The sequence below is a fragment of the Aedes aegypti genome, chromosome 1 (genome assembly GCF_002204515.2).
Source record: "Aedes aegypti strain LVP_AGWG chromosome 1, AaegL5.0 Primary Assembly, whole genome shotgun sequence".
Taxonomy (NCBI): Eukaryota; Metazoa; Arthropoda; class Insecta; order Diptera; family Culicidae; genus Aedes; species Aedes aegypti.
This window is the reverse complement of record NC_035107.1, coordinates 103,266,951-103,292,701: the sequence shown is the minus strand read 5'-3', so window position 1 is coordinate 103,292,701 and position 25,751 is coordinate 103,266,951. Positions and strand designations below refer to the sequence as shown.

The following is a 25,751-nucleotide window of genomic DNA, read 5'->3' as shown; positions in this document are numbered from 1 at the left end:
TTTTCATTTTGAACGGATATCTGGTTACCCAGAGTTGTGCTCTTGGAAATTTGAGTTGTGATTCATCTTTACATTAAGCAGGAGAAGGGACACAGCTAAACCTTAAGTTTGCAAGAGCACGATTTTGCACAGCCAAATAGCCGGTTGCTAACAGCATTTCAACAGTTATTTGCTGACAAATTTCTTAGTCTTTTGACCGCTTTCGCATTTGTATACTAATGTGTATGGCGACCACGAATACTCTGGAAAATTACTTAAATTGATATATGCTCTAAGTTGAGAAGCAGACTTTGTCCCAGTGAGGACGTAATGCCAATGACTAAATAACGTAATGACTACAGATATGTATTCTAACGAATAAATAATCAGAAAACTTAAAACAGGAGGTCGGGAGGACACGTTTTCAACAAGCTTCTGGTAAGCCTAGAGGTATTGATTCCAAGAAGGATCGGAATGGAATCAATAGGTATAAGAATATTACTGTTTTTGTAGTACTGATAAGTACAGTTTTATTGCTTTATATAGTATTAAAAATCTACGCCAAATCAACCCCTCCAGTAGATGCAGTTTCTTATTATTCTGTACAAAGGAGATCCAACGGAAGAAAATGGATGTGGCAAAAGAAGCAATATTTCATCAAAATAAATGGAAATGGAACCTTTTCAAATGTAGGAATACTAATGATAGCCACCAGTAAGTGCATGTCATCTCGATCTCGATGACTCTCACCGTGGATGAGTATTGTGAGTGATTCGTGAGTTACATTGCACGAAAATGCGGACGGCTACACGGATGCTTCTGGAACATTCTATTCTAGAAAGGTATAGAATGTTCTAGAAGCCATCGAGTGAACTATAAAAGGGGCGCACCAATCGGGACAAACTGAACAGTTAAATTTCATCCAGCCAACAAGTCAAGTAGTGTTTGATTGAAGCATAAAGTATGTGACGGCAGCTAGTTATCTTGATATAGCTGAAATAAAGTGTAAGTATTGAAACTAAATGGAGTGTTTACAGGGGATAGGCAAAATGATTGAGATAGGCAAAATTTTGCCTAAATTCAAATGCTCATAACTTTATGAAAAATTGATGAAATTGGATGCATCTGGGTGCAGTCGACGGCAAATTTGGTCTAGTTTCAGGAACTTGCTTGGCCATGCATATTGGCCACTGGACACCGGAGATGTTCCGGATTTTCCGAGGTCATGTCTAATTGTCATTTTTTCCGTCGCTTGTATTTTTGTGCGGTGTAATGTTGGATAGATGTTTACTATTTTCCTAGAAACTAGAACTAATAAGAAGTTGAATGCCGCCGGACGCATCATGATTGGTTGTAAATCTTCAGAAATATGACAATTTCCGTAAAATGGTTCCGGAAAACATGGTCAGTCATGTGTGTATTTCCAATTATGTAAATATTAACCAGAACTATACCCAAGTGAGCATCAACCTTAAAAATAATGTGTCCAGCAGCATATTCAGAACCATTAGATATATAGACCACTCTATAGCAGAGGCGTCGCGTGCTCAAATAAGCCACCTGTGCAACAACAAGAAAAATATATTTTTTAATTGGGTAAATAACGCCTATCAGGGTGGCCAGTGAATTTCTGATTTCAAATTCCCGGTTTTCTCCCGGTTATTTCCCGGTATTTTAAAAATTTTCCCGATCGTAAATAATGGATAAGATCCTTATTTTGAAAAAAAAAAAACCCAAAACAGATAATTTGAAAACTGTAAAATCTGACCTGCAGAATTGGTCATTTGCAATTTTTCGATTTTTCAAACAACCGATTGTAATAAAGTCTTTTCGACATGTGGTTCCTCAAGCGATTAACAACGTTTTTCAGACTAGGTTTGAATTAAAGGGGCTTGTTGCCATTCTGGTGTTATAGCTCAGTGCCTGTAGGTTTATTTTTGTATTACCAAGTAGTAAATTGAACTTCAGAACATATTTTTCATATTTTCTGGTAGGTTCAAAAATTACCGTTTGGACTGACGAGAGATATTGTTATATATAAGTTCTAGTGACTTTTGTGCGGTACACCACTGAGTTATCGATTTTCCAAGTCGTAAAAAATCGATTCAGGTTATTCCTGAAAAATATTCACACAAGAACAACGCTAGCAAAGAAATTGACTAACTGCCAATTTAAAAAAAAATCCTGATAAATGCCTGATAATAAATGCGTAACAGGGGCGCATTGTAAATAAAATAACTACTTGGTCACTTGGCATAGATTTTTTTCGCGGCCGAATTGTCTGAAACTTTGCAATAAGAAGCAGTTCAATACGACGCATATTGTGGCCGAATATGAGCTCAGTAGCTTTTTAAAATAAAAAAAAAAAATAATATATTGTGCTCTGCAAAAAAAAAATCCACGGAATGCGATTAACAGAAAATGGTGGTATATCGTCGCAGTGATAATAAAAATCACCAAATGTTTCAGATTCAGATAATTACAAACATTCGCGTACTTGAAGAACGAAAAAATTCAAACCTACTTGAATGTTGACGTTGCGCGCATATCTGCACGTTATCGCCGCCGCTGGATGTGGATTTAAAATGAGCAATACCGTCGTTTTTGGTCCATAAGGGTGACTTTGGGCCAAAATTTTTACAGCAAACTATAACCAGAATAATGAAAACAATGTGGCAAGCTTCAAGAATACGTTATAAATAACCACTAGATGGTCATGGATTAGTTTTTTGCCTCCCGTGCAATTCAAGAGATGCATCGAAAAGGGCGGTCAAAGTCACCCCCTAGGACCAATGTCACCCCACACGGCGGTACTTGAATTGTATGAATGCAGCGTAAAAACACATCGCGAATGATTTGTACGCTGTCCGCTTCGGTGGCGAGCCGAAAATCCCTTTAGAAAGGTTAATCCTTCTTTAAAAACAAACATGAATCCCACAATAAACTATAGAGAAAACAGATATGGAATCATCTATTATTAAAATATGGAAATTGGAGCAGTCTACGGAGCAAAAATAAATGCGCTAATTCCATTGATAATACATTCTTCCTGAGCTTTTATCATCTTCTTCAGCTTGTTCAAATCGGCTGGTTGAACCTGTCGAGAGAAACCGATTTCGTATTGCATGAAAGTTAGCACCGTAAAGCATGCAATTTGCACTCTAAGAACACTCTATTTTCATATTGACTGCGCTAACTTCACCAAAGACCAGAAATGATTAGATTAAGATTGGATTAATCGAATTTACGTATGCTTGGTATGCATTCGAATTGTTATAAATTTGATTTTAATTATTAAAACCTCTCATTTTATAATGTGGATATCCTTCTAAGTTGATGTAAATATGTCTGGATGGACATTGGACATCCGATCTATTCCGAACAAAATGCATTCTATTAGGAAACTGCTTAGCGTGCACCAATATTTCGGAAGGAGAAAAAGTAAAACCTGTTCAGCTTCTTTCGTTGAACGGGTTGTTTCCACACATGTATGCTTTTGAGCGTGTACAGATTACTAAGCTGTGAATGTATGTGGGACCTTAGTTATATGGGCTTTGGTTCAACAGCAGCAGTTGAACAGGCACAGTAGTTTCTCTTCAACTTTTGCGCTGCTGTCTTTGGTGAAATACCACGCTTGTGCTGTGGATGTCAAGCGAGCTTTTTACATGGTGCGTGAACTCAGCACACTACGCGATCGTTCTTGGTGCCTTGGGACAATTGTTATGCTACTTTCTGTAGGATTTGTCCATTTTACACCTCCGCCTAGCCTTCACGGAACTTCACCGAACATCCAAATAATCACTCACTCAAACCAAAACCAAAAGCGCACCGAACTGGTCTCAATCACATTAGTCTCAAAACTGATCCTTTTCTCTTCTTCAACACCCCTTCCACTTTTCACATCGTACAAGCTTTTTCTTCCACTCGAGCAAGCTTTTAGTCTCGTTCTCTTTTGTTTCCTTTTTTCCAAAACTTTAGAGACTCCGCAGGTACTGCGCTACGACCCGATACCTACGACACCTTATGCGGATGATTATTTGCACGGATCTTAAATTGTCCTCTGGGTTTCGTCTTTCTGGTAGTTACGGAGTCTACTAGCTCTCGGTTGACTTTATTCTCCGCGGATTTTCGGAGATAACTTGGTTTTCCTTCTTTTATACCGGTATACCGCTTGAAAATGATGAAAACTGTATCACGATGATCTCGACACGTAGAAAAAATCAATCCAAAATCCTACTACGCATGCTATAATACTCCAAAATCCTACTATAATATGCATAATACGGGTGAGATATGTCAAATGAAAGGCCTTTTTTGATAATGGGTGGTGGGCGGCGACGGCGAGCAATAAGCGCCGCCGAATACTTAAGGTCACACATGTCAGAATCGTTTGGATTCTGACATGTGTGACCTATAGGGTAGGGTCATCGAAAAAGCTAGCTATCGTTAAACGTGACGAGAAGGAAGCAGTTGATGATGTTGGCGCCACATACAACCAGTACAAGATCAAAAAACCACAAAATAATGAACATGACTGTTTCTCGAATGAGGGTGCGACGTCGATCGAATACTCGTATGATAAAGACAAAGGCGTAGTTGAAAAAGGAACTGCGTATATGGAGACGACTGAATGTATATCAAGCGTGAGTGAGTCAGAGAATTTGAATAGAAATGGCGAAGTCGTGGGCAAAGTTGCAGGGACTCCAATCACATTCCTAATTGATTCAGGCGCAGATGTTAACACGATTGGCAGCGATACATTCGAAACATTAATGCGAGAATCATATGGTGAACTACTGTGCATAAAATATGGTACATATAAGCCACTTAAAGCATACGCATCTTCAGGTAAGATTGATGTAGTCGCTACATTCGTGGCAGAACTGACAATATCCCAAGATCGACCCAGCTACATGGAAAAGTTTTATGTGATCAACAAAGCACGTGCGCTATTAGGCAGGGATACTGCAATTAGATACAGTGTACTGCAATTAGGTCTACGTGTTCCGATCCAAACAGGACAGGGAAACTTTCCAGGAGAGATTCGTTCACTAAACGTATTCGAAAAGTTTCCAAAATTTAATGTCCCACCTGTCATCCTCAGATACGATGACACTATGCCGCCGTCGAGGAAGATTTTTACAAATATCCCTCCGGCCTTTAGAGCTGAGACAGAACGGCGCATTGACGAACTACTGAATTCAGGAATAATTGAACGCGTTACGGACTTAATGGATAAATCATATTGCTCATCCCTTTTGGTGGTGCCTAAGGGCAAAAATGATATTCGACTAGTGGTTGATCTCAGGGGGCCTAATCAGGCAATTATTAGAACACCGTTCAAGATGCCCACATTAGAATCCATTCTCTCCGATTTACCTGGTTGTAAATGGTTTTCGACGATAGACTTGAAGAGTGCCTTTTTCCATGTCGTTTTGGACGAAAATTCGCGCCACCTAACAAATTTCTTCGCGGGAAACGCAATGTACAGATTCCAAAGACTCCCATTTGGTTTGACAAACGCCCCAGACATATTTCAGGAGATTATGCAGACCATCGTTCTAGCAGGGTGCAAAGGAGTTCGAAACTATCTTGATGATATTCTTGTGTCCGGCAAGACAAAAGCAGAACATGACGAAAACCTAGACGAAGTGCTGCGAAGGCTCCGTGAGCATAACGTCTGCATAAACGACGAAAAATGTGATTGAGACCAGTTCGGTGCGCTTTTGGTTTTGGTTTGAGTGAGTGATTATTTGGATGTTCGGTGAAGTTCCGTGAAGGCTAGGCGGAGGTGTAAAATGGACAAATCCTACAATGGCATGGTCGGGGATACCAAAAACGCTCCCATTCGGAAGTAAGTACTGATATTTTGTTAAGACTCGGCCACGATATAAGAAAAAAAACCATTAGAAAATATCAATGGAAACAAAATGGCGATTTTTTTAGGTGACCAACAGAGCTCAATATGGAGGACTAATTTAGTGTTGGATTGCAAGCAAAACTGAACTAGAAATAATGATGCAATGGGAAGCTTGCATATATTTTAACAACCAGATGCAGATAATGCAGATCGACTATTAGCATTTTTAATAGGTGAATATTTGAAGGCTATTTGATATTGTCTTCAAAATGGCGTCCATAACATATTTTTTCCTACGTGAGGCACAATGGTCGGGCTCCATATGAAAAACTGGTCAAAACTACTAAAATGAATTTGAAAGTTTCAGTTTTTATTTGTTTTAAACATTATATATTATATTCTTATGATCCTCTATAGAAATCGTACTAAAATTTAAATTTCGTCGTTGAATTGGCTAAAAAAAAATAAATAAAAGATGTGACATTGAAATAAATTGAAATTTTAAGATATTAGGATTAAAATAATTTCCTAATGCTATGCACCAGCACCATCTGAAAGCTTGTTTAATACTTTTATGGCACATCAGGATAAAGAAAAATATTTAATTGAAGTTTTTGTAATATTTTGATAAATTTCAACTTAAAAACAACTTATGTTGTTCTCATTTTAAATTGTACATACTTAAAGGCATTTTTAGATCGCATTAAAAATGTCTTTTTCCTTTGCGCTGAAAATTGCTCTTCGAGAAAAATAGTATTGTACATATTTTCTGACAAAATATTTCAAAATAAATTCATATAAATATGTAGACAAACCAGTCACCGGCTGAAAGTCTCGATAATAGAAATAAAAGTAATAAATTAAAAAAAAATACCGTTTATCTACTCTTCATACATTTGTTGATAAACTTTCGAATACATAAGTATGCGACTCAAAAAGTTATGCAATATATGAACAGTCCCTTCTATAACACTGAGCAACATTAAGATTCAACATTTTTTAATAGAGACGAAAAACAGTTTTGGCCGAAGTTTTTTTTTTCGACCATTGTGCAAGGTAAACCAGTGTGACTATTTGTTATCGAATTATTTATAGGAATGTACACGTTCCATAGTGGACGTTCGACCCGCTTGGGTCAAGGAAAAATCCATTCCTCGATCGGATTGGTGCGTTCCGTAGTGGACGTTCGACCCGGTTGGGTCTAGGAGAAATCCAATCCTTGATCGGATTGGTGCGTTCCGTAGTGGACGTTCGACCCGGTTGGGTCTAGAAGAAATCCAATCCTTGATCGGATTGGTGCGTTCCGTAGTGAACGTTCGACCCGGTTGGGTCTAGGAGAAATCCAATCCTCGATCGGATTGGTGCGTTCCGTAGTGGACGTTCGACCCGGTTGGGTCTAGGAGAAATTCAATCCTTGATCGGATTGGTGCGTTCCGTAGTGGACGTTCGACCCGGTTGGGTCTAGAAGAAATCCAATCCTTGATCGGATTGGTGCGTTCCGTAGTGAACGTTCGACCCGGTTGGGTCTAGGAGAAATCCAATCCTCGATCGGATTGGTGCGTTCCGTAGTGGACGTTCGACCCGGTTGGGTCTAGGAGAAATCCAATCCTTGATCGGATTGGTGCGTTCCGTAATGGACGTTCGACCCGGTTGGGTCTAGAAGAAATCCAATCCTTGATCGGATTGGTGCGTTCCGTAGTGGACGTTCGACCCGGTTGGGTCTAGGAGAAATCCAATCCTCGATCGGATTGGTGCGTTCCGTAGTGGACGTTCGACCCGGTTGGGTCTAGGAGAAATCCAATCCTTGATCGGATTGGTGCGTTCCGTAGTGAACGTTCGACCCGGTTGGGTCTAGGAGAAATCCAATCCTTGATCGGATTGGTGCGTTCCGTAATGGACGTTCGACCCGGTTGGGTCTAGAAGAAATCCAGTCCTTGATCGGATTGGTGCGTTCCGTAGTGGACGTTCGACCCGGTTGGGTCTAGGAGAAATCCAATCCTCGATCGGATTGGTGCGTTCCGTAGTGGACGTTCGACCCGGTTGGGTCTAGGAGAAATCCAATCCTCGATCGGATTGGTGCGTTCCGTAGTGGACGTTTGACCCGGTTGGGTCTAGGAGAAATCCAATCCTCGATCGGATTGCGGCGTTCCGTAGTGGACGTTCGACCCGATTGACTTCAAGAGAAATCCCGATTTTGTTTAAAGGAAATTAGAGCCTAAAGAAAAAAAAGGATAAGACATTGTTACATAAGACTAGAAATGATTCAATGCAATAGTAAAATAAGTCTTAACTTTCTCAATTTGACAGAAAAACGACCAGAGCCTCGACCAAGGATGCAGCGGAGTTGGCAAAAGAACTTGAGCAAGAAAAGCATAAGCATAAGCATAAGCATAGATGACCGTACAATTCGTAGTTGCTACTCCGTGATTGACCAGAACAATCGACGTTGCACAGGGAATTAATGAATGGGGCTGCTGACCGTTTGATCCTGCCCACACCATCGTAATGTATGAAGAGTAGATAAACGGTATTTTTTTTTAATTTATTACTTTTATTTCTATTATCGAGACTTTCAGCCGGTGACTGGTTTGTCTACATATTTATATGAATTTATTTTGAAATATTTTGTCAGAAAATATGTACAATACTATTTTTCTCGAAGAGCAATTTTCAGCGCAAAGGAAAAAGACATTTTTAATGCGATCTAAAAATGCCTTTAAGTATGTACAATTTAAAATGAGAACAACATAAGTTGTTTTTAAGTTGAAATTTATCAAAATATTACAAAAACTTCAATTAAATATTTTTCTTTATCCTGATGTGCCATAAAAGTATTAAACAAGCTTTCAGATGGTGCTGGTGCATAGCATTAGGAAATTATTTTAATCCTAATATCTTAAAATTTCAATTTATTTCAATGTCACATCTTTTATTTATTTTTTTTTAGCCAATTCAACGACGAAATTTAAATTTTAGTACGATTTCTATAGAGGATCATAAGAATATAATATATAATGTTTAAAACAAATAAAAACTGAAACTTTCAAATTCATTTTAGTAGTTTTGACCAGTTTTTCATATGGAGCCCGACCATTGTGCCTCACGTAGGAAAAAATATGTTATGGACGCCATTTTGAAGACAATATCAAATAGCCTTCAAATATTCACCTATTAAAAATGCTAATAGTCGATCTGCATTATCTGCATCTGGTTGTTAAAATATATGCAAGCTTCCCATTGCATCATTATTTCTAGTTCAGTTTTGCTTGCAATGGCCTCTGCAGAAATACTGAACGTATGAACACAGATATTATCTGCGGTATGAACGAAGTTGATATTTTTATTTTTAGTACTAGTGCACAAAGCTAAAATAGGAATTAATTTAAATATCGTTTATTTATTTTGTCTTTGGTTCAATCTGCCATGTGTTTTCAACGTTTTGGTATACATCATTGAATTTGGATTTCAAGCTGTTTTATGGATTTCCATAGCTGTTAAATTGGGCATTTTTCTGCTATAATGGCTTATATGATTATGTCAGAATTAATAATGAATGAGCCCTACATGAAACTTCTTGTGTAATGAAATAGATATCGAAAAATATCAACAAATCAATTATTGTTCATTTTATCCCACCTAAGCACCGCTCTATGGGCTGATTATTATCATATTGTGCTATCAGCATGCTGAATACGTTTATCAAATACATAAGATGTAACACAACCAATTAAAAATAACTTGTCTGTTTGCTACACTGTTATGATGAATATGATTTACACATTTAAAGAGTAGAAAAGGAGGTGGATGTAGGTATCGGGTGTAGATTATTATGTTATTATGCGACTGAATGAAATGATTAGTACGAATGAATTAACGAGATTTAGGTGTATGAAATTAGAATAATTATTCATATTTAACAATAATAAAATTTGATGAGACAAACTTTAATGATTCATTTTGAATAAGCGTGTTGAATAGGAGAATATAAACAAACCATGCGAAAGCGCAGTACCTGCGGAGTCTCTAAAGTTTTGGAAAAAAGGAAACAAAAGAGAACGAGACTAAAAGCTTGCTCGAGTGGAAGAAAAAGCTTGTACGATGTGAAAAGTGGAAGGGGTGTTGAAGAAGAGAAAAGGATCAGTTTTGAGACTAATGTGATTGAGACCAGTTCGGTGCGCTTTTGGTTTTGGTTTGAGTGAGTGATTATTTGGATGTTCGGTGAAGTTCCGTGAAGGCTAGGCGGAGGTGTAAAATGGACAAATCCTACACTTTCTATGTAGTACGTATGAACCCACACTCATGCTATTTTAAAATTTGTTGAATTTGATTTACTTTTTTAAATTAGTTGTACGATTTTGATTCAAATGGTCTACCTGTTCAATGAACAGGTTGAACAGGCTGACCAGACGCCTCTGCTCTATAGAAGGTTCCAGGTGCCCTGGGGGAAGTGGTCAATTAGGAACATATCTGGAACCATATCAATATGGGCATTAAACTTCATGATAATAAATCTTCGAGCTGTTTAGTAGAATACCTATAAGTAGATGAAAAAAACCGAATTTAGTATTATACCATTTAATTCCACTAGAGTTTGTATCCTTTGACAGATACGCGTATTTCGACCTCAACTGTAAGGCCGTCTTCAGTGTCGTGTACTAGACTCGACTTCTAGTACACGACACTGAAGACGGCCTTACAGTTGAGGTCGAAATACGCGTATCTGTCAAAGGATACAAACTCTAGTGGAATTAAATGGTATAGTACTAAATTCGGTTTTTTTCATTAAACTTCATGGTTTTCAAAGGTTATGCTATCCGAAGCATTTCCAGCACCACCGGCTGTCATGACTACTTTATAGTAGGTTCCAGGTGCCCCGGGGGATTTGGCAAATTCGGCCGTTCACCTGTTAAGAATCACCTTCTACCATAAACAGTAGGATCCATGTGACTTGGAGGATGTGGAGAATTTTCAGAATCACAAGATGAAATAACCACTCTATAGTAGATTCCATGGGCTCCTAGAGATGTGGCCAATTCGGACCACATCCCCCAGGGCCCATGGAAACTATTATACAGTGGTTATATAAATATGTTGCTCTGTAAATGCTTCTAGTAGCATAGCCTTCAAAAATCTTGATGTTTATACACATAATAATGTGTTTTCGGGCATGTTTTGAATTGCCCACATCCCCGGGGGCACCTGGAACCTACTATAGAGTCGTCATGGTGGTGCTGGAAATGCTTCGGAAAGCATAACCTTTGAAAATCATGAAGTTTGATGCGCATATTGATATGGTTCCAGATATGTTCCTAATTGACCACTTCCCCCAGGGCACCTGGAACCTTCTATAAAGTGGTCTATACATCTGATGGTTCTGAATATGCTGCTGGAAACATCATTTTTAAGGTTGGTGTCCACTTGGATATAGTTCCGGATAGTATTTACATAATTGGGAATACAAACATGACTGACCATGTTTTCCGGAACCATTTTACGGAAATGTTCATATTTCTGAAGATTTCCAACCAATCTTAATGCGTCCAGCGGCATTCAACTTCCTATTAGTTCTAGTTTCTAGGAAAATAGTAAACATCTATCCAACATTACACCGCACAAAAATACAAGCGACAGAAAAAATGACATTTAGACATGACCTCGTAAAATCCGGAACATCTCCGGTGTCCAGTGGCCAATATGCATGGCCAAGCAAGTTCCTGAAAGAAGACCAAATTTGCCGTCGGATGCTTCCGGATGCATCCAATTTCATCAATTTTTCATAAAGTTATGAGCATTTGAATTTAGGCAAAATTTTGCCTATCTCAATCATTTTGCCTATCCCCTGTAGTTTAGTGAAATGGTAAACCTACCAGTCTTCTTTCTCGCGATCGAGAAATATCCGCTTGAGCACTGCTACGCATTAACACTTTCCGCTTCAAATTTATATCTTTGAAACGTACAATCGAATATTGTTTTTATCTTTATTAACGAGATTTTTAGCCCTGGCTAGTTTTTTTTTCAAGACCAACGGCTTTATTTCCCTTCCGAAGGAAGTCGTCACTCTATCGTTTCCGTTATAAGTGACTAACTCGGGGATGGAATTCGATTATTTATAAATTATAATGCTAACATATGTTCGAATTGGATCAAATATAAATCTTAAGTTACAAATGATTTTCATGCATCTCAGCTGATCTCAAATTTTTTCAAGATAGATCATACTGAGGGATGATCCCAAACTTTTGCACGATGATAAGAATTGCTTTTTTTTATTGATTATGGGTAGTTTTTCCGCCAAAATGTCCTTTCCCTTCCGTCAATATCCTTAGAAGTAATAGAATATTATGATTTTATTGCCACAATAATTTGAAATTCTGGCCGATTCAATGGCCATGCTTTTCAGAGTGTAATTTTATAAAAATGAACTTCGAGTTCAAATTTAGGGATTCTGTCTTTGGTGAATCACGCGCTCGCAATTGCTCCTAAAAACATTGATTCTATCAAATATTCTGCATGATCTAATGCTGATATAATTCGCTGAAAGATTTACTGGAAATTTCTCAGTGCATTCCATGAAATAGTTATCACAAAAAAAGCATTACAAATTCTTTCGCGAAGTTCATCAAACGTTTTTCAAAAATATTTCCAAAATATATTACAAATTGTGTCAGAAATTCTTCAATGGCTTTTATTTTCTGGAAATTCTGCTTCACAAACAATCTGTTCTACGATCACTATTTGATGACATTTTAAAGAATTCGTTGCTTATTTCTGACAGCCCAGTTATAATAGAGCATGAATCTGGTCTCAAATCTCTAAGCGACATTTTTACAAATTGAGGCCCTTTTTGTTTTTGCAGTCGAAAATTTCCATATAATGTTAAACCCCTAGAGGTATGCAACGCCCAATTTCCTCTGAATAAATCATTCGGATTTGTTCGACATTTACTTTTTATATGCCAAAAACGTTTGATTCATGTTGGATTCAATATTGCAAGGTTAAAATCAATCGAAAACTTGTTATACCACTTCATATTGACTTATAATGGTGTTCGTTGTGTATGTTTGAAAATAAAAAACACAAAATGTTTCTAAAATCAGAATAGCTGTAAATTAATTTGAGGAGAAACATTAAGCAAAATAACTCGGAAGCGGAAGGGATTAATTAATATATTCATAAAGAAGTTTATGAGGACCTTCCTTTAAAAAACTATTTGTTATATATAATTTTCAAAAAATAATTTTATATAGAATTCTGTGGAATCCAGAAGTCAAGAAAGGTGTTTTGACAGATTTCAAAGATAAGTTGTAAAGAAGATTTTGATGGAATTTCTTCAGATTTTTTTATTCATTAGAGCTTTTAATTACCAATCTACTTCTAGATATTTTGCTGTCTATCTACTTCTACATTTTGTTGTTTCTCCATCCTTCGCACAACTTTAAACACTTTCAAGAACCTAGAACCAATGGTAAATTCTAGCAGTGTTGAAAAATTACAGAAGTTTTATACGTATGGTTAACGATTTGTATCATAAATCTTCGAATTTCATGCAAAACATTTTGTTAGATGTAAGATACAAATACCTTCAGTATTAATTCCATCCGTTCAATGCCAATCACTATCCTTTTTGTAAGTCGAAGAAAAAAGAACAATATTGTTTGTTGTAAATTACACAAAAACCACCTAAGCTTTTCTGTGAGAATATTGTATGGAATTTCATCAAAATGATTCATAAATGTTAAGGTAAATTCTTGAATATTCCGATAAGAATTTAGTTAATTAAACAAATTGAATTCAAGCTGAAATTTTCCAACAAATTCTTTAGATTTTTTTTCTTAAACTTTATTTGTATCTGTTATTTGTTAAATCTTATATAAATAGAATTATTTGTAAAGAAATCCATAGTAAAATTATTGAGGTATTTCTGGAGTAGTTTTTGAACCAACAATGGAGAGTCCATTCATGTTATTTATGGAATAATCCCGGAATCAGTATTCAGAAAAAAACATTAGGAATTTTCTAAAATATGGATTTTTGAATATTTTTTTCTCAAAGTTCTAGAATGAATTGAAAAATTCTTTAGTGAAACTGTAGAAAATTTCCTTGCAAAAATCCCCAGATGAGTCGCTAGTGTTGTTTAAAAAAATGGATGAATCTCTTGTGAATTTTTCGCAAGAATCCTACACAGCTAAAAAAATGTTGTAAATTTAAGTTTATTTTCATGCACATATATGGAGCATCAAAATAAACCTAAATTTAAACGACCAATCCATTATTTTTCAATCGGATTTTTTTATATTTACACGATCATGTAATATTCAACATTTTTTAGTTGAAAATTGAATGAATATTCATTTAAATTTAAATGATGCTGTAACAACACACGAATTTGATTTATTTTTACGGTAGACTGCAGTTTACATCACATTGAAAATTGAATATTTTTTTCTGTATTGGACGACTTCCCAGAGGAAACAATAATATAATTCTCTGAAAAATCCCTGAACAAACTGAGTTTTTGAAAACATTCGAACGTTTGAGGCGCTAGAAGCTTTATAGGAATTTTTTTTAATTTTCTTAGGGAGCCATTTTTGAAGCAATTTCCAAATATTTTTTTGAGTGAGTTTTGATTAATAGAGAAATTCTAACACTTAGAGAAATTTCTGCAAAAAAAAGTTGCAGCTAGACCTGCGGAAAACTTCTCTGAAAAATCGCTAAGAACATTTTACTAAATGAATCCTTAGAATAACACCTCTAAGAATCATTTTATGTTTTTTGAAGCAAGTTCTGGATAATTTTTACTGCTAACTTTTCAAACAATCCTTGAAAAATTTTCGAGAAATTTTCTTAATAAAATGTTCAAGGAATCTGAAGAAAAACCTCATAGGTAAAGTTGGAAAAACTGTTGGTGAACTCAATTTATGGATAGAATCTCATTTGTTTTTTTGATGTTGCTTGGTAATCTTGAAGACAATTTTAGTGGGATTTCTAGAATTTCTTGTACTTTTATTTTGGAGAAATCCTCAGTAAACAATTGGATCATATTTCAAAACTAAAATTTAAAAGTTATATCTCTTAAGTGGGTACATAGAGAACCATCCAGGAAAAATGTTCAAAAGAACTTCTGATGCATTCTTCTCTAATTTAATAAAGATTTCTTGAAAAAAATTCTGGTAGAATCAAAAAGTTAAAGAAATTTCAGGAAAAATTTGTTGAAAATTAACTACTAATCTTGGGAATGTTTTCCCGTTAGAATCCCAGTAGGAACTAAAAACTGATAAAAAAGTTCTTGTAGAAAGCACTGAACAAGTAAGGAAATAATTAACGAAGAAAATTTCGTGGGAATTCTGAGAGGAATCTCTTAAAAGAACATGAATGAAAATATCGTTGAAATATCACAAGGGATATTTGTCGTCAGTTCTTTTGAAAAATTCTTGATGATTTTTTTTACTTTTTTATATTTTCTGTAGTGAAAACCGACTTTTACAAATATCACTTATGGGCAGATATGTACGCCAATGGAAATCTAATGCTTTGTCACGTGGTCGAGAAGCCGAAAAGTAGACAATCAAATTAAAACTATAATTATTCGGGCAGTTGGTGTTGGTGAAGTATAATACCTTTCGACCACAGCGATCATGTTGTTGTTGTCCAACAGATAAATTACATTCAGAGCGCCCGGTAGGAATAGAAACCTTGAATAAGTTTTAGCTATGAAGCCAGCAACTGATAAGTCACCGACTAAAAGCAATCAAGCTTAAAAAATAGCATGCGTGCCGATTATATTTATTCCTACGAAAGGTTAAGTGTTGAATGTGTGTTAATTCTAATAAATGTCGAAATAATGTTAGGTCTCCTAGAAGGTAATGAACTAGAACTTACAAAAGTACACAGGGTTGATAAAAAGACCAAGTTAGAACTACAAATATTAGTTTCTGCAATTTAATGCTGTTCGAACCCAGACATCACGTTGTTGATTTAGATGATATTGATTCAGTGTGGGCCCTGTAACAATAGTAAGCCTACAACAAACTTTAACTATGAAAACAGCAACGTATAAGCTGTCAAATAAAAGCAATATATCTTAGAAAAACACAAATATTTATGGGATTGTCTTGAGGATTCATTCGAACTTTTTTTTTCGAAGACAGAGACAAAGGGAACGTAACAAACGTGTGAGTAATGTATTCGTTCATTTTTAAAATTTGTTTTTTATGTATTTTTTGGTACACACTTAACAGCTTTAAGATTTATCATCAAAATACTTTTGATTGAAATACTTACGTGGTAAGGTTAACTTTTCAGAGGTATTCAAATAGACGTTTAATCGGAGATATTCTACGAAACACTTTTGTATGTTTTATAGGGGGTGGCCCCAAACTTTATCCCGGGATCGAATTCGAAAATATCATTTAAATGTGTATACATTTCATCTGCAGCGAATCAAAGCAATATATTGAATGAACTTGAACATCATACGGCTTGCGATCATCAATAATTGGTAGATATGATGGTAGGACTGCATCAACTATGGAGGCTGAAAGATAGACTATCTACCGTGAGGGCGGCTATGAAACTACTGAGCTACACAACAATTACTGTTGCGATCGTCAGATTTGCCACCAGCCGTTCCCGCAGCCTTCATTGCAGGGAAAGTTATAACCGAAGGTTGAACAAACGTGATTAAGTATGGCAAATTTCGGTGACTGAAGTCCGCCCCATCCATCATTCAGTCAAGTTCGCCGTTGTTCGTTCGGTGTCATAATGGAAAGTGAAACCAATTTATGCGATAATCTGGCGCGCTTTTTATGTGTATCTTTCTCCTGCGACCGTCATAGTTGCCTTTTTTTTCCTACACATACTGTTTACTTTCCGCCATAAGTTCAGTGTGCATAGTAATAGGCTTTATTTCTTCCATTTTCTTCGCCTACCCGTGAAGGAGGAGGACGAGGAGGAGGTGTCTAAGGAAGGTGGCACTCATTGTATCCAATTAAATGGCCACTTGTCGTCTGGGGCGTAAATTACACCAATAGTCGGAAGAAAAAAAAAAAACATTACGCCGACTGGGAAACCATGTTTCGTCCACAGCTGAACCCGTCCCAAAACATTCGGGAAAAGATGCGGCTCTTCGAGCAAGGTTTGATTCATTGTTCCCCCACGAGGGGATCGTAGATGTAATGCTATCACAGTGTGCCAGAAGCCGTTCTGAACGAATATAAATAACAATCCAGAAGGGATTGTCATTCGTTTTGGAAAACAACGGTTTCAGACACACCGTGGCTAGATTTCTTAGTTTCATGGTAAGATTCCTACCTCAGAATCAGCGTGGAAACTAAACCCACTGCTCAGATTAGAACCGCGCTGATCGCCTACACACGTTTCAGTTATTCGCCGAACATCGTTAATCAAATCAGCGCCCACTTGTTTCGCTATTTGTAGAGTGTTGTTTTTCCATCCCTATTTATCGCTACATACACACAGTATTCGACAATACATTGGCAACTTTTTCGATTGTCCACAAAAGATGGTCAACTTCGAATTTTCCCAGTTCTTCAAAATATTTTTTTGTGTAGAATTTTCATACATTCTGATAGATTGTTTATAGCTTTTCGCCTAAAATTTCACTATAGTCAAATCCTTACTATTTTTGAACTCGTGACTCAAAAATATATGTTGAAATTTAATTTAGAGTAAGGTGGGGCAAAAGTTCGACCTTAGTGGTATAAACAAAGTTTCCAGGAAAACAATAGCAGTTAAAACAAAACAAATACCATACAGTGAACCTTCAACATATGGGCTATAATTTTGCTGAACAAACTTGTGTCAAAAGATTTACCCATTTTCAGTTAGAACAGTTTCAAAATTGATTGTCTTATTCGAACTTTTGCCCCACCGGTGGGGCAAGAGTTCGAAACAAGTGTGGGGCAAAAGTTCGCTGGCTAAAACACAAAATATCGATCCTTTTATGACAGGCATACCTTACACCAGCCGTAAACTTAAGTTTGACGAAAAATACACACTAAATTTATATCAAAAAATTGCCCAAAACCGAGTTAATTATAATATACTCAAAAATAGCAGTTTTTCGCAAAACTAAGTGGAAATGTTAAATTTTGGTGACAATTTTCACACGATCAGACGAATTTAACTAAATTTGAAGATAATATGTGGATTTTAGGCAATTTGCAAATTTTTCCGTGATTTTATACATGGGTCGAACTTTTGCCCCGCTGATTCGAACTTTTGCCCCACTATGGGCCAAAAACTGTTTTCAAGCATTTATGCAAAAACTAATACACCTCAAAGCAACCTTTTGATAGGCTTAGAAACGCCCTTATATAAAATATTGAAAAAGATTTTATCTTCAATTGGTTCCATGCAACGAAAGTTTGACCAAAAATTACAATATTCACGTCGAAAAACAACAAATAGCCATAACTTTTCCAAATCTCAATCGATTTTTATGATATTTGGAGTGAAAGTCTCTTACTTGAATAGCAATTGAACCACCATGACATTTATAAGATTTGTTTTGAATTGAGCTAGAAATCTTAAAAAGAAACTCTTACCCCACTCGAACTTTTGCCCCACTTTACTCTATGTCTAACGCTCTGTGAAAACATCATTCAAATCAGTCCATAATTAACTGAGGTCTAGCCTACCAAAGTGGATCATTATCTACGGAAAATCTAAAAAGTTGCAAATGTATTGTCCCGCACTGTATCTAGTTCAGTTGTTTTTACCTTTCCCATCGACGTTGCTTCTATCCATTTAAGTAGCAATCGTTGAAAAGCAGACCCTAACACGTGAGATCTAATCAATGCCGTTTCGTTTGTTTTTTCATTTCGTTTCATTTCGGACGATCCGGATACAGATGGCAGCTTAGACGACGAGTTCCACTATCGTTCGCACCCGCTTCATCATAGAAGAAGATACTCAGATAACAGCAACGACTCATCGTACGGCTTCACGAGAGGAGCTGGTGCTGGGAGTGGTGGTGGACAGTATCAGAACCGGAACCACGAAGCGGATTCATACCCTAGAATGATGCCACCGATCAACCATTCGCAGGGCGTCATGACCGACTCGCAAGGGTTGATCGTGCCGAAGAAGCTGGCCAACCCCTGCCTCGAATCGATGGACCGACAGAACCTGCACCGGGAGCTCATGTTCAACCAGAAGATGTGAGTATATTCTATACAAATATTTGAATAACTGAAAACGATGAAACTACCATGTAGAAAAAAATCTTGAATACTCTCAATAATTAGGACAATATTATACCTTTCAATATCTTTTTACTAGCCATGGTCGGGTTTCACATTTTTCAAACCCGAATCTGACCCGTACCCGACTTATTTTATTTCTTCAAACCCGGACCCGATCCGAACCCGAGACAATATATAAAAATCAAACCAGGACCCGAAAATATTTCGTTGTTTGAACCCGACCCGAAACCTGAAAAATGGTTGTAAGAATAATCCGAATAAAACCCGAGTTTTAAAAGATGATAAATTCATTGTTTCTGATGCATAGGCAAGTTTTCAGGTTGTTACTCTGTTCACAATTTTTACCCAACCCGACCCAAACCCGACTCAACCTGACCCGTACCCGACCCGAACTCGAACCCGAAAATTTTCAAATTTTCAAACCCAAACCCGACCCGAACCCGTCGGGCCGAGACCCGGCCATCTCTACTTTTTGCGACCGTTCTTTTTTACGATGGTTCGTTTTACGACCGAAATTCAGGATGACGAGGTTGGTGGTCTGATGCCTTCCGCTTCTGCTCCATAAGCAGAAGGTCATGGGTTTAATCCGTACGTCCCTTTCATCGTAGTTTCTAGCTGTATCTTTCCCCGGCTTCTATCTTCCACTCTTAATCCACAGACAATCAGGCGTAACACTTTGAACAAAATGCGATCAAAATCATAGTCGAGAGAACATGTACGCCCAATACTAAAATCGATGTGTTTGGCTGATTGGCCAATAGATGGTGGTAGTATGTAAACGTCAAACGCGAACAAAAACGATGCAAGCACTGCGGATGGTGGATTGGCCACCTACAATTTATTTATTTATCGACCGTTAAAAATGTGGTCGATGGACAATGATGAGAGTGTGACGCCTGTTTGTCTGTGCTAAATCTATCACACTTAAACTATACGTTTATTCGCTAGAACTAGAGACGGACAAGAAACCGTTTCCCTACGCTTCCATTCTTTCATCATTATAGTCACCTTTCCTTACGCCTGATTCTTAGGTAGTCTGCTAAATAAAAAGCAAGCCTCTCTGTCATAAAAAAGTTACCTAAACCCTATACCTTCCCGCATTAACTACCGTGGATGCAGGGGTATATCCGGTCTACTGTGGGCCAGTTTCAAATGCAACATTATTTCATCCCCTACCCCTCACTGGTCTGCATTCTGACGTGGCAGGCGCCATTGTTGTCTAAAAATAGAAGATCACCAGCACTTATACACTGAGGTTGTCCGTTAGTCCCAAGAAGTCATCTGGTTGGTTCCTTTTGTAAGTGCATCTGGTCTGGGGATACTGGAGTAGCAACCAAGGGCCGCCACTTTTTTTTACGACCGAAATTCATATTAACGACTGCGACGCATAGCTTTACGGAAACTTAAGATGGCAGGATCCGTCATTGATTTCGGAATTTTCAAAAGCAGTTTTTTCGTTCAAAATCAACAAAATCTACAGAAAAATATGTTCACTGCATTCTATTCTCCAAACGAATCACAGTGAACACAATTTCATCGAATAATTTTTAGATTTGAACAGAAAAACTGCTTTTGAAATTTCGATGATGACGATGATTACGTGGACGGAGCGTTGAACGTTAAGGCAAAGTAGGCCGTCATTGAAATTTGTACGCGTCGTTGATGATTGTTGCTAATTCATCTCACGATTACGAATCAAAGAAAATCAGTTGGTTTTGCACTGACACAGCTGAAAAAGTATCAGCATACTTTATGCATGTTAGGGCGTACAGTGATACTTTTTCAAGTCAATATCAACTATCAAGACTGAGTTTTATCACTTTGAAATTGCAAGCTGAAAAGTAATCATGACTGCCAAAACGAATGACGGGCTACTTAGCCTTAAAGCTTAAGCAATTCTCCCTTACTCGATACTCGGTATCTCCATATCGAATTAGAAAACCATAGTAAAAGTTGGTTTTCATGGCTATCTTGATTATCCCTTGGTTTGCACTAGTTTCGAGTTCTATAACTCGATGGTCCCTTCAATATCGAGATGTGGAGAGTTGACTGTATTGAGCTTTTTTGATCCTACTTGAGCAATGGGCAACATTGCTATTGACAAGTTTTGTACCCTATATGCAAAATTGGATGAAACTGGAAATGAATTCTTACGTTGCTGAACCTTCTGTTTTTTATATCAGGCTGTTTATTTGACATTTTGAACTTTATATGATTATGTTTAACCAGTTGACCAGTTCTTTTTAGCATTAACAATCAAACAGTGTTGCCATCGAAAGCCAAAACTTGAAAAAAGAAAAAAGGACATTTTGGAGGGTTCTTAATCCATGCTTCAACTTGCTGTTGTATTTCCTCATCTCATCGTTGTATTTTTCAGATACATCATTATACATAGAGTAATGCGGGGCAATGGCAATTTCTAAGAAGATATTTAATGAATTGAAAGCTTTTGATCTCCGGATTGTAAGGCCTTATCAAATTATCTTCAAAGCGTATTACTAGACTTTTATATTTTCATTTGTATTTCAAGAAATATAATATTTAGTATTGCAAGTCATATGCAAATTTTTACCCCACAGTGAAGGCCAAAATTTGTATTCTATAGGGCTAAAGTTCGCACTGAAGGTACGACAAGGTTATGTAATGCAAATATTCTATGACGGTTTTTTACACTCACCTATCTTTCTTGGCCACGGAACATCAAGATGATTTTCTTGGAATTACGTTTCAATAGGGTCGCAGGGCGTTCCAATAGGGTGGTTTTCGGCTTGATTCTACCTGGAAAACCTAGAAAACCTGGAATTATCAAAGGATTTTATTCAACCTGGAATTCTCAGGGAATTTAGGCCACAATCAGGGAAATTACTTTGAAGTAGTAATACAATGTGGAATATCATTTCTATCAGAAAACCATCAAATTATTTTTTAAGTCGTTTATATTTACATAAACATAAAACATTTTTAGACAATGAAATAGAACTTAAGATTGACAAGTTGGTACAGTTCCCAAGATTGAGAACATTCCAAAATGTTTTTCTCCTATTCTACAAATATAATAAACTTTGTAAGAAAAGAGCAAAAATTACAACGGCATTGAAAAATTGAACATTTCTCAGGTATGTTTGAAGCCTAGATCACTATTCTAATGCAAGTTTTCAAAAGGTCTCTATTTTAATAAAATGGTCACTTTTTTACATCAATCCGTTTACAGTGAATCCTGATCCTTAGAGAAACCTCCGGAGACTTTTATGCGACTATTTATATTTTTGTCAGATCCCGAGGAATACTCCAGGAGTTCTAATGATTTCTTTAGACATTCTTTCTCAAAATCTTTCAGGAACTTTTCTAGGCATACTACCAGCAGTTTCTCAAGGGATGCTTAGAGGAATTTAGTAAGAACTTGGTCAAGAAAATCATTTTAAAGCTACGTCCTCCAGTAATTTACACATATAGTTTACTCTGGAAAAAAATTCGAAAGATTATTCCAGGTTATTGCTCCGATCATTCATTTATAAATATCTGCAGGGATTCTGCTAGAATTTCTCCAAGGATTTTCTTCAAAAATTCTTGTAGAGCATTATTCAGTGATTTGAATGTTTTTCAGCCATTTTTGTAATTCATTAAGAAAATTCTAAAAATAGTTTTAACAAGAATCCAGTAGTTCTTTTACAGATCATCGTAGGAAATCATCAAGGCATACTTAGAATTTACACATGTTTCTTAAGGGATTACTCTAGATTACTTTATTTTCCTTAGAACGTCCGCGCGGATTCTTCCGATTCTTTTTTCAAAAGCAATTGGAAAATTACCTTGACATTTTCTGGAGATTGAATCATTAAATAATTCCTTGGGAAGTTTAAAGAGGAATTTGATTTTGATTTTGAATTCTTGAAAATGCTCTAAACGGGAATGTTGGAGAAAGTGCTAGGGAAATTAATGTGTAAATTTCAGGATAACTTGGAATTTTCTTGAAAAATGAAACGATCTTTGGAGGGATCCTAAGTTCTTGGAAAAATACTATATAGAGTTCATGAAGGTATGGAAGAATTACTCTGAATGTTTGTGAAAATCATAAATAAAACTCCAAATGAGAATCTTGGGAGTAATATGTGAAAGAAATATACAGCAAAACGAACAGTTATATGTCTGTTCAAATAAGGAATCAAACAGGTGGTGGTTCCAGCTAGATTTCTTGTTGTTTGTTTTTTTTCAGGTAAGGGAACTCTAAAGTTATTTTCAAGACGGGCAGTCAGTACCTGTCCTAATTTCCCCAAGATATCATCTATGCAAAAATACAAAAAATACACAATAGAACGAATCAGGAGAACCGAATATCCTTTTATGCTGAAAGCTTGATCAATTTGTTACAACCAGCGAGCGACCAATCGATCCAATTTCCAACGAATATTGGATTCTTCAGATTTGTGTAAATCAGTAGACACCCTGATCGATGATCAGCCGAGATCCGTACATTGTGTACATTTTTAGATTGGCAATCAATATTTTGACCATTTGCAGCCCGAGCAGACGAATATGTGAAAAAAAAAGAAATCGTGCCCGATAATCTTTGATTTGGATTAAATTTTACATATTTTTCAGTATGGTAGAATAAGGGTATTCCTTAGATAAATCGATCATTTTGACTCAAAAATTACTTTTGAAAATGGTCCATAAGTTTTGCATGCAATTTATTTGAAAAATTCTAGTTCCGAAACTGTTGATTTTGGAGTTAACATTTCTACGAAGAAGTTGTAGTAAACCGAAATACTAAAAAAAGATTTTATACATTTTTTCATGCCAAATCAAAAAATAAAACTATTTTTAATACTTTTCAACCTTCGAAATGTCGTGTTGTTGTACTTTTTACAACGGTTGTGAATTATAAGTTATCATTTTGTAACAAACAGATCTATCGACAGCAAACCAAAATGTATTCCTCAAGATTCTTCTTAAGAACCAAACAATGATAGTTTTTGATTACAGTATGGCCCTTTATAATGCGGTGAAATCAACAAATGTACATAATAATGAACACACTATACATTATTTGAAATCGATATATCCCAAAATCCAGAACATGAGGTCTTCAATAAAGATGTTCTGGAGGTGGAGCACTATCTGATGGTACCTCTTTTAATTTGGAATTTGACCGCTTGGTGGCACTAGTGGGCATGGAATTTTTACTTTTGTTTTGCAGATCTGATCATGGCGATCTTCGGCACAGTTGTTCAGTAAGTTAAGGACTATTATTGTACGAGCTACTTTTATTCCAAATTTTGCCACTAGGCGGTGCTAGTGAGCATGAAACTTCCAGATATCTCAGGAGTCTGACCACTTACAAAGATAGTGTCTTGAGCTTGAGCTTGATTGGCCGCCCGTGGTTGCTACTCCAGTATCGCCAGATCAGCTGCACTTACACAAGGAACCAACCAGATGACTGCTTGGGATTAAGATACACCCTCGTGTATAATTGCTGGTGATCTTCTAATTTTAGGCAACAATGGTGCCTGCCACGTCAGAATGCAGACCAATGAGGGGAAAGGGAAGGAGTTGATGATGCATTCAACTGGCTCCCACGATAGACCGTATATACCACTGCGTCTACGCCTGTTCATGCGGGAAGGGTGAAGGGGTGGGGTAGTTTTTATGGCAGAGAGGCTTGCTAGTTTGGTTAGCAGACTGACTATGTATCAGGCGTAAGAATAATGAAAGAATGGAAGCGTAGGGAAACGGTTTATTTCTGTGCGTCTCTGGTTCTAGCAAATGCTATGAACTGTTATAGATCAACTGTGATATATTAAGAGTGGTAGATGCAAGTGAAAGGTACTACTACAAAGTACGAAGAAAGGGACGGGCCTGGGATTGAAACCATGGCCTTCTGCTTATTGGGCAGAAGCGGTAGTTATTAGACCACCAATCCCGTTCCTGACCACTTACAAAGATAGTGTCGTTGCCAAAAGTAGCTCAGTAGCTCTAGGGCTATCATTATTTGAGCCAAGAAATGCCAGATTTTGCCACCAGGATGCGCTAGTGAACATGAAATTATGGTTTTGCGAATACTTCAGGATTCTGACCTTTTAGAAAGATGGCATCTTTGATAAAGCTAAAACTCAAGGGCTCTTATTATTTTAGCCAATCTAGAATTTTAAGATTAAACAAATAAAATATTTGAGCTACTGACAAACGTTGCCGAAGACTTTATCTTTCTAATTGGTCGGGCTCCTGAGAATTTTGCAAAACAAATGTTTCATGCTCACTGACCTCACCTGGTGGCAACATTTTAAATCGACTGGCTCGAACAATGATAGTCTTTGAATTACTGAACAACTTTGGCGAAGGCGCCATCTTTCTAAGTGGCCAGGCTCCTGAGATATTCGCAAAACCAAGGGTGTTGTACAAAGTACAACGCACGACTACTCGTGTTACAAAAATACACGCAACAAACGAAAGGTTAAATTTTCACCAGATGTATTTATTTTGACATAAATAACTTGACAAAAATAACTTGTCCCAAGCATCTGTTTCCTGTCAAGAATATATAGTGAAAAAATAAGATTCTGATGTTTTATTTTTTAATTTTCCACGATGAAAAATAAATATGTTTACAGTGTTATTTTTTTTCTTGTAGGCAAAGTGATTCACCACAACTTCTCCATATAACATTTTCCTCTGAAATCAACACTTTC

At 36.8% G+C, this 25,751-nt stretch overlaps 1 protein-coding gene across 3 annotated transcripts in view; it reads left to right on the top strand.

Annotated features, from left to right (window-relative positions):
• Nucleotides 1–25,751, top strand: part of LOC5569683 (protein FAM107B) — a 208,839-nt gene that overhangs the window by 149,094 nt on the left and 33,994 nt on the right. Inside the window, exons 3-4 of one of the 3 annotated variants that reach the window (XM_021844125.1) lie at nt 16,776–16,973; nt 18,711–19,020. In XM_021844125.1, coding sequence (XP_021699817.1) covers nt 16,910–16,973; nt 18,711–19,020 — 374 coding nt within the window. In that variant the 5' untranslated portion in view covers nt 16,776–16,909. Of the gene's footprint in view, nt 1–858; nt 985–16,775; nt 16,974–18,710; nt 19,021–25,751 lie in introns of those variants that run through there. The other 2 variants (XM_021844139.1, XM_021844134.1) reach the window with 2 other exon arrangements.